Source organism: Scyliorhinus torazame, chromosome 18 (assembly GCF_047496885.1).
Source record: "Scyliorhinus torazame isolate Kashiwa2021f chromosome 18, sScyTor2.1, whole genome shotgun sequence".
Taxonomy (NCBI): Eukaryota; Metazoa; Chordata; class Chondrichthyes; order Carcharhiniformes; family Scyliorhinidae; genus Scyliorhinus; species Scyliorhinus torazame.
This window is the reverse complement of record NC_092724.1, coordinates 116,170,401-116,183,115: the sequence shown is the minus strand read 5'-3', so window position 1 is coordinate 116,183,115 and position 12,715 is coordinate 116,170,401. Positions and strand designations below refer to the sequence as shown.

Below are 12,715 nucleotides of genomic sequence, written 5' to 3'. Positions count from 1 at the left end.
TAATAGATGATAGCTTTGCATATTTACTTTAGGCTTAGAATTAGAAAATCCTCCATAGTCGCAACGCAATTCAGAATAAAAGGGTAAAAATGATCATCTTGAAATAGAGACCAGTGTTACGACATGATCGAGCTGGGGTCTAGACATTCTACTCTGTTTACTGTGTGATGTATAATATTGACTGTTGAAATTCATTCTGTGTCACTGTGGCAGGATTGATGTGGTTGTACTATTCAATTGATGAATTCCCTTCTTTGATTATTCAGGTTCTGATTGGTCATATAAGCTCAATCACATGTCTGTCTGTTGATCAATGGCATTTGATCAGTGGAAGCAAAGATAGATGTGTTAAGGCCTGGAGTATGATTGGAAAATTTAGTGAATGTTTAATGACTTTCAACCATCCACAGTAAGTAACTTAATAGTAAATAAGGCATCAATGATGCATAATTATTCCAAACTCGAACATTAAAAATAACCTTTGTCAAAATGGATGAAAAACATTCTTGCCAATTTTTCTCCACGTGTAATAGATTAGGTTTAATTTCTATATTTTTGTCTCTTTAAGCTTCAACACAACATGACAACTTTTTCCATCTTTAATTATAGCAGCAGGAGGTTTTGCTTCTTGGATTAAAGTTTTTAATGGACCCACTGGTTTCAGAGCATGTGTGTTCCGTAGTATGAACAAACCATTTTCGTGTCTGTTGTTTCCTCCCACAAGTCCCGAAAGACGTGCTTGTGAGGTGAATTGGACATACTGAATTCTCCCTTTGTGTACCCGAACAGGCACCATTCGTGTGGCGACTAGGGGATTTTCACAGGAACTTTATTGCAGTGTTAATGTAAACCTACTTGTGACACTAATAAAGATTATACTAATCCCATAACCTAACCTGCACATCCCTAGACACTAAGGGGCAATTTAGCATGGTCAATCCACCTAACTTGCATATCTTTGGTCTGTGGGAGGAAACCGGAGCACCCGGAGGAAACCCACTCAGATACGGGGAGAACGTGCAGACTCCACACAGTCAGTCACCCAAGACTGGAATTGAACCCGAGTCCCTGGTGCTGTGAGGCAGCAGGGCTAACCATTGTGCTGCCCTGCCACCCTAAAACACCGTGCCACCCTTCCAAGACTTTGCATTAATAAAAACTCATTTAACAGAGAAACCTATGGATCCCATTACAGCCTAAATGAGCGCCTTGAGAACAAAGAGAATAACACTTTGGGGTGGGTTGAAACAATAAATTAGAAAGGTACAAATGACATTGAAGATATTTCTCATGTTGTACGAATTGGTTTTGGACGTCTTGTGGCAGTGGGTGGTGTCCCTGCATCTGATCCTGAAGCCCTGGATTTGAGTCCCCCCCCCACCAGAGGGCTTGATGGCCAAGGAAGATGCGTTTGTTACACGGGCAAACAAGTAAGCAAATCTTTCCAATCTGCTTTTGGTGGCTGATCTCCTGGTCAGCTGTGCCTGATGTGGAGTGTCGCCCTTCAAGCTACAGCTGGTTTCAGGCTATCGGCCTGTGCCAGGAAAAATAAGCTACAGAAAACAGATATAACCTAGTGCTTTGCCTGTCTCACTCCTACGTCTAAGTAATTTGCTGTTGTATAACGCAAACAATTTGTTTCCAGAAGTGTCTCTATGTGACTGGTTTTATTTCTCTTCCCTGTCCTGATCTTTCTGTTTCACTCAGCCCTTTTCCCCCCAAGTCTCTCACATTCTTCCTTTCATTGTTGGCTTGTTACCATCTCAATCTTGCCCTTTCCATCACCATCCATACAGTGAGATGACAGTCAACACACAGCTGGGTATTGGGTAGACAAAATTATCTTCCTTCTCTTTCCTATATATGAGCAACATGGGCTGGATTTTCCTCCCAACCCTCCATGTTTTCTGACGGTGGAGATGGCTCTGTATTGGCCTTCACGACCTGTTGAAGTCTACAACGTTCTGTATGTCTTGCTTACCGAGAGTTGTCTTCGGCCGGACCCGAAGATCGCACTGGTGGGAAGGGCCAAAAAAAACCCTCCCAAGGTCTCCCTCTTATATACCTAATGTGCAGCCTCTCTCTTTACCTTCTCCTGAACGATGTTTCTCTTTACTCCCCTCAATAAGATCTCACTTGCTGTCTTCCTCCTCTTGTCCTTATTCCACATGCTCTCATTCCTTCTCTGTTTCGCTGATTGGGTAACTCTCGATTTCCTGATTAAGAGTTCTGTGTTTATCTAGTCCTCTGTGGCTTCCCATCTTATCATTTAGATGTCCCCCCCCCGCCCCCCCCCCGCCCCCCCCCGCCCCCCCCGCCCCCCCCACCCCCCCCCCCCCCCCGCCACACCCCCCCCCCCCCCCCAACCCCCCCCCCCCCCCCCCCCAACCCCCCCCCCCCCCCCCCCCCCCAACCCCCCCCCCCCCCCCCCCCCCAACCCCCATGTTCCTTCCTTGGGCAGAGCCTTGTTTGTTTTCTCTCACCTCAAGCTCAGCAGGATTGCCTTTCATGCTGTCCCTCTGTCTCAGGTGTATGTCCTCCTGTAACAGAGCCCTGTTTCAATTCTGCATCAGGGTCTCAGTCATAACTGCAAATTCATTCAACTAAACATTGCAGAGAAATAACATTGAATACACTCAACAGTGAGGAAGAAAGTAAAAGCTTGGAACTTTCAACATTTACCCTCACAGATTGGAACTGTAACCCAATTTTGATTTATTTCATATATTATCGATTTCACTGATAGACCAATCTTAGAAAAACTTAGAAGGGCTTAGAAAGACTGACAAATCAGGTGCAGAAAAATGACAATCGCAAGAATTCTAATTATTTCCATTAAATAGATTTTGCGGTGAATACAGCAAGCCCTTTGAAGACCTGAATGTGTTGTAATATTTTAGTCCTGATATTTACAAGGCCGCTTGTTTGGAGGGGTTGCTTTATGCATGGAAACTCAGTATGAAATGTCCTTATGTCCTGTAATTATTAACTGCAGTCACCTGCAGCAAGAGGACTTGTTATAACCTGCCTACTGACGATTGGCTGGGGACTAATGACTATCCCACAATCCTATGGGAGTATGAACTTCCCCAATGAGGGGGGCGGAGGAACTCCTACTATAAATAAGCTGGCCAGTCCAGGAACCAGGAGGAAGGAGAAGGTAGCAAGGGCAGTTACTGCTACTGTTATGTATATATTGTTATAGTAAATAAACGTTATTATTTTGTATCCTTAAAACTCGTGCTGGATTCTTCGGGGCCCTTACAAAAGGACTCTATGGCGGAGCAGCTAGGGAGGTCGAAAGAGATTGTACCCCTGCACCTCCAGAAACAGTGCTGTAGAAGCGGTTTCCCACTTATCTGAAGGATTATCATAGAATTTACAGTGCAGAAGGAGGCCATTCGGCCCATCGAGTCTGCACCGGCTCTTGGAAAGAGCACCCTACCCAAGGTCAACACCTCCACCCTATCCCCATAACCCAGTAACCCCACCCAACACGAAGGGCTCTTCACATCATCTCTTGTTGGGTTTCCTGAGGCATAGAAACATGACCACATTGGTTAAAAGTAGAAGCACTGTTAAAATGAAGGACAGTCTCCTTAAAGTGTTCCAATGACTGTCTCACCTCCAGCGGTGGGGGGGTGCGTGGAGTTGCTCGCCTGGCCCTCACGAAACAGGCAGGGTTAAGTTGGGTTGGATTTCTGTTTCAAATGTTAGCATTTTAACATCTAACTCAAACTACTGGCCTTTGGGGTTAAAATTATCCACTTTATTTTGATGTACTCTCAATTTTATGTCAATGATCAAATCCAATTTCTAGCGATGTTTTTCTCCAGGGAAGTGCTGTGTGTGAAATTTCTTTATCTGCGTGTGATCAGTGGATGTGGCGATGGAAAGATCCGGATTTTCGACGTATGCAATGGCAGCTGCCTAAGAGTAATGCGAGCAAACGGCCGTGGTGATCCTGTGCTATCCTTACATCCTACTGGAAACACGTACGTATGTGGTAAACTGTTAGAAACTGCACTCATTACTTTGCGGGTTCTTATTTGTTCTTGCCTCCCAGATCATTAAAAATAGCTGCCTTAGAAAACCTTAAAAGAAAAACTAGTTTTTATATAGCACCATTCATGACCACAGGACATGCCAAAGCACTTAAATCAAGTAAAGTGGGAAACATGGCAGGATATTTGCACACAACCGATTCCCACAAGCAGCAATGTAATAAAGACCAGATAATGTCAGTGTCATGTTGATTGAGGGACAAGTACTGACCAGGATCTCTTCTATATGGTCCCATGGGATCCATCAAGCTCATTTGAGAGGGCAGACCGGACTTTGGTTTAACATCACATCAAAAAGGTGGCACTTAGGCTCAGCCTGATACAATTTAGGGTAGGCTCAGCCTGATATAATTTAAGGTGGTCCACAGAGCGCACTTGACGGGGGCGAGGTTGAGTAGGTTCTTTGGGGTAGAGGACAGATGTGGAAGGTGCTCAGGGAGCCCGGCGAACCATGCCCATATGTTTTGGTCATGCCCGGCACTGGAGGGGTTCTGGAGAGGAGTGGCGGGAGCAATATCTCAGGTGGTGAAAGTCCAGGTCAAGCCAAGCTGGGGGCTAGCAATATTTGGAGTAGTGGACGAACCGGGAGTGCAGGAGGCGAAAGGGGCCGGCATTCTGGCCTTTGCGTCCCTAGTAGCCCAGCGAAGGATCTTGCTAATGTGGAAGGAGGCGAAGCCCCCCAGCCTGGAGGCCTGGATAAATGATATGGCTGGGTTCATAAAGTTGGAGAGGATTAAGTTTGCCTTGAGAGGATCTGCGCAGGGGTTCTACAGGAGGTGGCAACCGTTCCTAGACTATCTAGCGGAGCGTTAGAGGAAGGTCGGTCAGCAGCAGCAGCAACCTTGGGGGGGGAGGGGGGGGGGGGTGGAGGGGACGTCCTGGGAGGGGGGGGGGTGGAGGGGACGTCCTGGGAGGGGTGGGGGGGTGGAGGGGACGTCCTGGGAGGGGGGGGGTGGAGGGGACGTCCTGGGAGGGGGGGGGGGGAAGGGGGGACTGCCTGGGAGGGTGGATGAGCAAGAGATAACATGAAGGGTTGGGGAAACTGGCACGTACGGGTGAGGGCCAGTGAACAAAGCTGTGTAAATATATCATTTTGCCATGTATATATCTTGCTCTGCGCGATTTCTAATTTTTTTTTTTTGTTACGTGTTAATTTTCCAAACAATAGGAATATTCAAGCATATAATTAGTGTAGCTGTACAGTAAATAATATTATCCTTTAAAAACAGCGATTGATTATATATATATATATATATATATATATACTACAAATAACACAAAATACTGTATACACTTCCATATACAACTTCCACATACAATTCCTCCTCATTTACATCCAAGGATCATGAAAAATGTCATTCAGCAACTTAGAACCATAGAATTCCTACAGTGCAGAAGGAGGCCATTCGGCACATTAAGTCTGTACTGACCCTCTGAAAGAGCACCCTACCTAGGCCCATTCTTGCTCCCTATCCCCATAACCCCATCTAACCTGCACATCTTTGGACACTAAGAGGCAATTTATCATGGCCAATCCACATAACCTGCTCATCTTTGGACTGTGGGATGAAACCAGAGCACCCAGACGAAACCCATGCAAAGAAGGGGAGAAAGTGTAAAGTCTACACAGACAGTCACCCAAAACCTGAATTGAACCCAGGTCCCTGGTGCTGTGAGGCAGCATTGCTAACCACCGTGCCACCATGCTGTCATGGAAAGACTTAGAAAAAAGAATTCCTATACCAATTCTGATACCACAGTTCTCCAGGAAGTAAGGAATTTGCTACTGATTTAATGTGATTTGCCCATGTTTCTCCCAGTGACCAAAAATCGCACATGTTTTCATGTTTTTAACACTTTTACTGTAAGAAACAAACTAATATCAATCTCGAATAAACATTACTTCGTAGGCACCTAATATATAAATGTACAGAAAAGGCATTTTCCCCATTAACTGATCAACAACCAAAAACCCTTTAATAATAATAATTGTTATTGTCACAAGTAGGCTTACATTAACACTGCAATGAAGTTACTGTGAAAAGCCCCTAGTCGCCACATTCCGGCACCTGTTCGGGTATACAGAGGGAGAATTCAGAATGTCCAAATTACCTAACAGCACATCTTTTGGGACTTGTGGGAGGAAACTGGAGCACCTGGAGGAAACTCCCGCAGACACAGGGAGAACATGCAGACTCCACACAGACAGTGACCCAAGCCGGAAATCGAATCTGGGACCCTGGGGCTGTGAAGCAACAGTGTTGACCACTGTGGTACCATGCTGCCCTTATATGTTATGCCTCACTCTCAGGAGCTTTGAAGTTATAGTCCCAAACTCCTCTCAGCTTTGAGCAGGATCTCTTATTCTTGTCAACCAAGGTGAGTTTTCCAGTATTGTCAAAAAAGCCCTTCACTTTGTTTCACCTTAAATTAATTAAGACAATTTAAAACATAACTGCTTTAAAATGTCTTGCATTTGTAACAAGTCAGAAGCCTGAGAAAAGTGAAGGTGGTAATTTTAACCTATAATGGGTGAGGAAGGGCAGGTTAAGAGTTCGGGTGGCACACTGGTTAGCACTGCTGCCTCACAGCGCCATGGACACCTTGACCTTGGATGACTGTGGAGTTTGCATGTTTTCCGGATTCCTCTCACAATCCAACGATGTGAAGGTTAGGTGGCTTGGCCATGCTAAATTGTCCCTTATTGTCCAAATGGTAGGTGGGATTATGGGGATAGCGTGAATGGACCTAGGTAGGGTGCTCTTTCAGAGGTTTGATGTAGACTCAATAAGCCGAATGGACTCGTTCTGCACTGTAGAGATTCTATGATTTTAAAAACTGGAAATCTGACTGACAATCTGCCTCCAACACAACCACTTCCAGTTTTAATGGGGACAGGTTGGGAGCTGAGTGACTAACCTACTCTCCAGGTGTAGACAGTCCTCCCCAAAATCCACAAACAGGACTGTCCCATTAGGCCCATCGTATCAGCCTGTTCCTGTCCTACCAAACTAATTTCTTCCTATCTTGACTCCATATTCTCTCCTCTTGTCCAGTCCTTCCAACCTCACATTCGTGATTCCTCTGATGCTTTACATCATATCAACAACTTCCAGTTCCCCGGCCCTAACCGCCCCCTCTTTACCATGGATGTCCAATCCCTCTAAACCTCCTTTCCCCACCGGGATGATCTGAGGGCTCGCCGCTTCTTCCTCAAACAGAGGCCCGAACAATCCCCATCCACCAGCACTCTCCTCCAGCTGGCAGAACTTGTCATCTCACTCAACAATTTCTCCTTCAACATAGGGCAGCACGGTAGCATAGTGGTTAGCAGTTGCTTCACAGCTCCAGGGTCCCAGGTTCGATTCCCGGCTGGGTCATTGCCTTTGCGGAGTCTGCACGTTCTCCCCATGTTTGCGTGGGTTTCCTCCGGGTGCTCCGGTTTCCTCCCACAGTCCAAAGATGTGCGGGTTAGGTGGATTAGCCATGCTAAATTGCCCTTAGTGTCCAAATAATGTTAAGTAGGGGTTACGGGGATAGGGTAGATATGTGGGCTTCAGTAGGGTGCTCTTTGTAAGGGCTGGTGCAGACTCAATGGGCCGAATGGCCTCCTTCTGCACTAAATTCTATGAATGCCTCATTTCCTCCAAAGCAAAGGGTCCCAGCATGGATCCCAGTTTTGCCTGTCTCTTTGTGAGGTATGTGGAACATTCCTTGTTCCAGTCCTACTTCAGCCCTATCCCACAACTCTTTAATCGGTACATCGACATCTGTTCCAGTGCCGCTTCATGTTCCCGTTTGGTCCTGGAAAAAATTATTAATTTTGCTTCCAATTACCACCCCTCTATCACCTTCACATGGTCCATCTCCGACACTTCTCTTCCCTTCCTTGACCTTTCTACTTCAAAATTCTGGGATAGACTGTACACTAATTCCACTTCACCCCATTTTTATTTCAATCCATTAATTTTCATTTCTTCCATTAATCTGTTTTTCCCTCACCATCGTTCCCCCCTCCCCCGCCAGTCCACTTGAACCAACTGTTCCTAGTTGCCCTTTCATTCATTGTTCATCTTTGTGCTGCCATTCTCACATTCTAACCTCTTTATGTGCCACTATCAGCACCCTTATTAGCCTTAATTACCTCCATTTACATTCCTTTTGTCTTCTATCCTTGACATCTTTGTCAATCTCCACCTATCGCTGGCCCCCTATCCAGCCCCACCGCTCCCTCCCCCCCCCAACAGTATAAATCTGACCCCATTTCCAGTTCTCTCTAGCTTTGACAAAGAGTCACCCAGACTCGAAACGTTAGCTCACTTCTCTCTCCTGCTGAGATTGTCCAGTATTTTCTGTTTTTGTCTCCAGATATAGGTTTGTGATTGAAATATTTTAATGAGGCTGTCAGCCAGTTTTAAAACAAAGGGCTAGATTTCCCAAGGCTCAGGAAACCCTGGAGCTAAAGGGAAGTGTGAAAGGCCCGATCTAGCAGCTAAGTGCCTTTGAGTACTGCCTGTGAGCCAGGCAGAGCAGGGGTTGGTTCCCTAATCTCTTCCAGTTCCCAAGCTCACCACATTTCCTTTCTATAATCAGAATCTTTCCTGCAATAGGAACCATGAACCTTTTGAGTCTTCATTCTGCACATCCATCCTCAACCTCCATCCAGGACTTTGCAACTTTACCTGCAATCTCTTCAATCTTGCCCTCTCTCATTTCGTCCTCTCCACCAATACAGATTAGAAGGACAAACATCGCAAGGGAATACACAATGAACAGTAGGAAGTACAATACATCTCCCTTGATTCCTGAAGACCGCAGGACAGGCACATATGACCAAAAGTAGGCCATTCAGCCCCTCAAGCCTGCCCTGCCATTTAATGAGATCATGACTGATCTGTGACCTAACTCCATATACCTGCCTTTGGCTCATATCTTTGCTTAACAAAAATCTATGTCTCAGATTTAAAATCAACAACTGATCCAGCTTAAACTGCTGTTTGTGGGAGAGTTCCAAACCTTTACCATTCTTTGAGTGAAGAAATGCTTCCCAACATCTCCCCTGAATAGTCTAGTCCTAATTTTTAGACTGTGCCCCCTAGTTTTAGAATCTCCAGCCAGTAGAAGTAGTTTATCTTTATGTACCCTGTCTTTCCCTGTTAATATCTTGAATACTTCAATTAGATCACCCCTTAACCTTCTAAATTCTATGGAAAACAGTTCTAATTTGAGTAACCTCTCCTCATAATTCAACCTCTGTAGTCCAGGTATCATTTTTGTAAACCTACATTGCACTCGCTCCAAGGCCAAAATATCCTTCCTAAGGTTTGGTGCCCATAACTACTCCAAGTGGTTTTGTATAGCTGCAGCACAACCTCTATGTCTTTATACTCCAATCCTCTAAATATAAAGGCTAGCATTCCATTAGCCTTTTAAAAAAAATTGAATTTAATTTGATTTATTGTTATATGTACCGAGGTAGTGAGAAGTATTGTTCTGCATACAGTCCCGACAGATCGTTCCATAAATGGAAAAACAGAGGACATGCATAAATATACAATGTAAATACATAAGCACAGGCATCGGGTGAGCATACAGAGTGTAGTACTATTCAGTGGAGAAGATGTGTGAAGAGATCAGTTTAGTCCATAAGAGGGTCATTCAGGAGTCTAGTAACAGCGGGGAACAAGCTGTTTTTGAATCTGTTAGTGCGTGTTCTCAGACTTTTGTATCTCATGCTTGATGGAAGAAGTTGGAAGAGAAGAATAACCCGGATTGGGGGGGGGGGGGGGGGGGGGGGAGTGGGCTTTTGATTATGCTGCCCGCTTTCCCAAGGCAGCAGTGTAGACATAGTCAATGGATGGGTGACAGGTTCACGTGATGGACTGGGCTGTGTTCACGATTCTGTAGTTTCTTACGGTCTTGGGCTGAACAGTTGCCATACTAGCTGTGATGCAGCCAGATAAGATGTTTTCTATGGTGCATCTGTAAAAATTGATGAGTCAATGTGGACATGACGAATCTCCTTAGTTTCCTGAGGAGTTATAGGCGCTCTTGTGCTTTCTTGGTCGCAGCGTCGACGTGGGTGGACCAGGACAGATTGTTGAGGATGTGCACACCGAGGAATTTGAAGCTGTCAACCATCTCCACCTCAGCACCATTGATTCAGACAGGGTTGTGTATGATACTTTGCTTCCTGAAGCCAATGACCAGCTCTTTAGTTTTGCTGATGTTGAGGGAGAGATTTCTGCACTTGTTCATGGCATTTTAAGGATCTATGCGCCTGAACTCCCAGGTCTCTTTGGACATCCACTGTACTGAACCTCTTTCCATTTAGAAAGTATTCTACTCTATCCTTTTTTGATCCAAAATGGATAACCCCACACTTGCTTACATTGAATTTCATCTGCCACGATTTTGCCCATTCACCTAGTCTGTCAATATCTCCTTGCAATGTTATGCTATAATCTCAGTTGCCTACAATGCCGCCTAACTTTGTATCATCAGCGAATTTGGATAGAGGGCGATTCTCCAATATTGGGCCCAAGCGTTTGCGCCGTCATGAAAGCCGTCGCGTTTCATGACGGCGCGAACCAGGCCCGGTTACGTACGATTCTGGCCCCCACAGGGGGCCAGCACGGCGCTGGAGCGGTTCACGTCGCTCCAGTCTCCTTTCGCCAAATGGGCGCCACGCCAACCCGCGCATGCGCAGTTGGGCCAGCTCAATCCTGCGCATGCGCAGTTGGCCCGCGCCATCTTGCACATGCGCGGGGGACTTCTTTAGCGCGCCGGCCCCGACTCAAGATGGAGTCAGTGTTCAGGGGCCGGCCGCACCAGAAAGTAGGCCCGGGGTGGGGTGGGGAGAGGACGGCCAGCCGATCGGTGGGCCCCGATCGTGGGCCAGACCCCATTGGAGTTCCCCCCGGTGAAGGAGCCCCCACCCCCCACCCCAGGCTGCCCCCCGACCGTTCTTGCAGAGTTCCCACCGGCAACGACCAGGGGTGAACAACGCCGGCGGGACTCTGTCGTATCGGCGCGGCCGCTCGGCATCCGGGCCAGAGAATCGGCAGCCCCGCCGATTCCCGTGGCCGCGCCGCGCCAAACGTGCCGGCGCAAATGCCGCCGATTCTCCGCACCTCAAAGAATCACGCACCGGGGCATCGTGGCGCGGTTGCGGCGATTCTCCGGCCCGGCACGGGGCTCGGAGAATCGCCCCATAGCTTTCTATGCCATCATCAGAGTCATTCATGAATATTCTGAATAATTGAGGGGCCAATACAGATCCCTGTGGTACACCACTGGTCATCTGCCAATTAGAGTAATTACCCATTATCCCCACTCTTTGTTGCCTGCCACTCAACCAAGTTCCTAACCATGTCAATAATTTGCCCCCAATTCCATGGGCTTCCACCCTGGTTAACAATCTCTTATGTGAAACTTTATCAAATGTCATCTGAAAGTCCATATAAATAACATCTATAGATAGTCCCCTGTCCACTACCTTAGTCGCCTCTTCAAAAAATTTAATAAGATTAGTCAGACATGACATTTCCATCACAAATCCATTCTAGCTTTCCCTGATCGACCAAAAGTTTTCACTGTGTTCAGTTACTCCATTCAATTCGGTAGATAAGGTGCTTAAAAAGCCATATGGGATACTTGCCTTTATTAACCGAGGCATAGAATATGAGAAACAGGAAGGTTATGATGGAGCTGTATAAAACATTTGTTAGGTCACAGCTAAAGTACTGTGTGCAGTTCTGGTCGCCATACTATTAGTAGAATGTGATTGCACCAGAAAGAGTGCAGAGGGGATTCACTAGGATGTTGCCTAGGCTGTAGTTTTCCAGCTATGAAGAGATGCTGGTTAAGTGGAGGTTGTTTTCCTTTGAGCAGGGAAGGCTGAGGGGGGACCTGATTGAGGTGTATTATTGAAATTATAAGGGACATAGATAGGGTAGATAGGAATGAACATTTCCCCTTAGTAGAGGGGTCAGTAACCATGGGGCAGGATTTAAGCTAAGGGCAGGAGATTTAGAAGGGATTTGAGGAAAAGCTTTTTCACCCAGAGGGTGGTGGGAATTTGGAACTCGCTGCCTGAAAGGATGGTAGAGCAGGAACACTCACAACATTTAAGAAGCATTTAAATGAGCACTTGAAATGCCAGAGCATGCAATGCTATGGACTAAGTGCTGGAAAATGTAGATTAGAATGGATAGGTGTTTGATGGCCGGTGCAGATACAATGGCCGAAGGGGCTCTTCCTGTGCTGTAAAACACTATAACACCCAAAGACCTTCCCACATGACCATCCAGCTGCCAGTTGTGAAATGTAGAAAAAAGTTGCAAATGAGGTCCTGCCGTTTAATTAGATGATCCTCATTTTCAGCTTTCTCAGCCACTTTCTGCCCTCTCCCCGTAGGTATCTGGGCCAGAGCCTCAAAATAAAACCCAGTCACATTGGAGGTTAGGAACTGGACCAGAAACAGATGAAAGTGGTTTTTTATTCAATCGTGGGATGTGGGTGTCGCTGGCTGGGCCAGTGTTTATTGCACCTCCCTGATTGCCTTTGAATTGAGTGGCATGGTCGACCATGCAAGAGGATTGGATTGGATTGGATTTGTTTATTGTCACATGTACCGAGATACAGTGAAA

The 12,715-nt window shown here is 46.2% G+C and overlaps 1 protein-coding gene across 2 annotated transcripts in view; it reads left to right on the top strand.

Annotated features, from left to right (window-relative positions):
- Positions 1-270: 270 nt before the first annotated feature.
- LOC140395432 (uncharacterized) overlaps positions 271-12,715 on the top strand; it is a 29,596-nt gene continuing 17,151 nt past the window's right edge. Inside the window, exons 1-2 of one of the 2 annotated variants that reach the window (XM_072483169.1) lie at positions 271-409; positions 3,837-3,995. In XM_072483169.1, coding sequence (XP_072339270.1) covers positions 363-409; positions 3,837-3,995 — 206 coding nt within the window. In that variant the 5' untranslated portion in view covers positions 271-362. The remainder of the gene's footprint in view (positions 410-3,836; positions 3,996-12,715) is intronic. The other variant, XM_072483170.1, reaches the window with a different exon arrangement.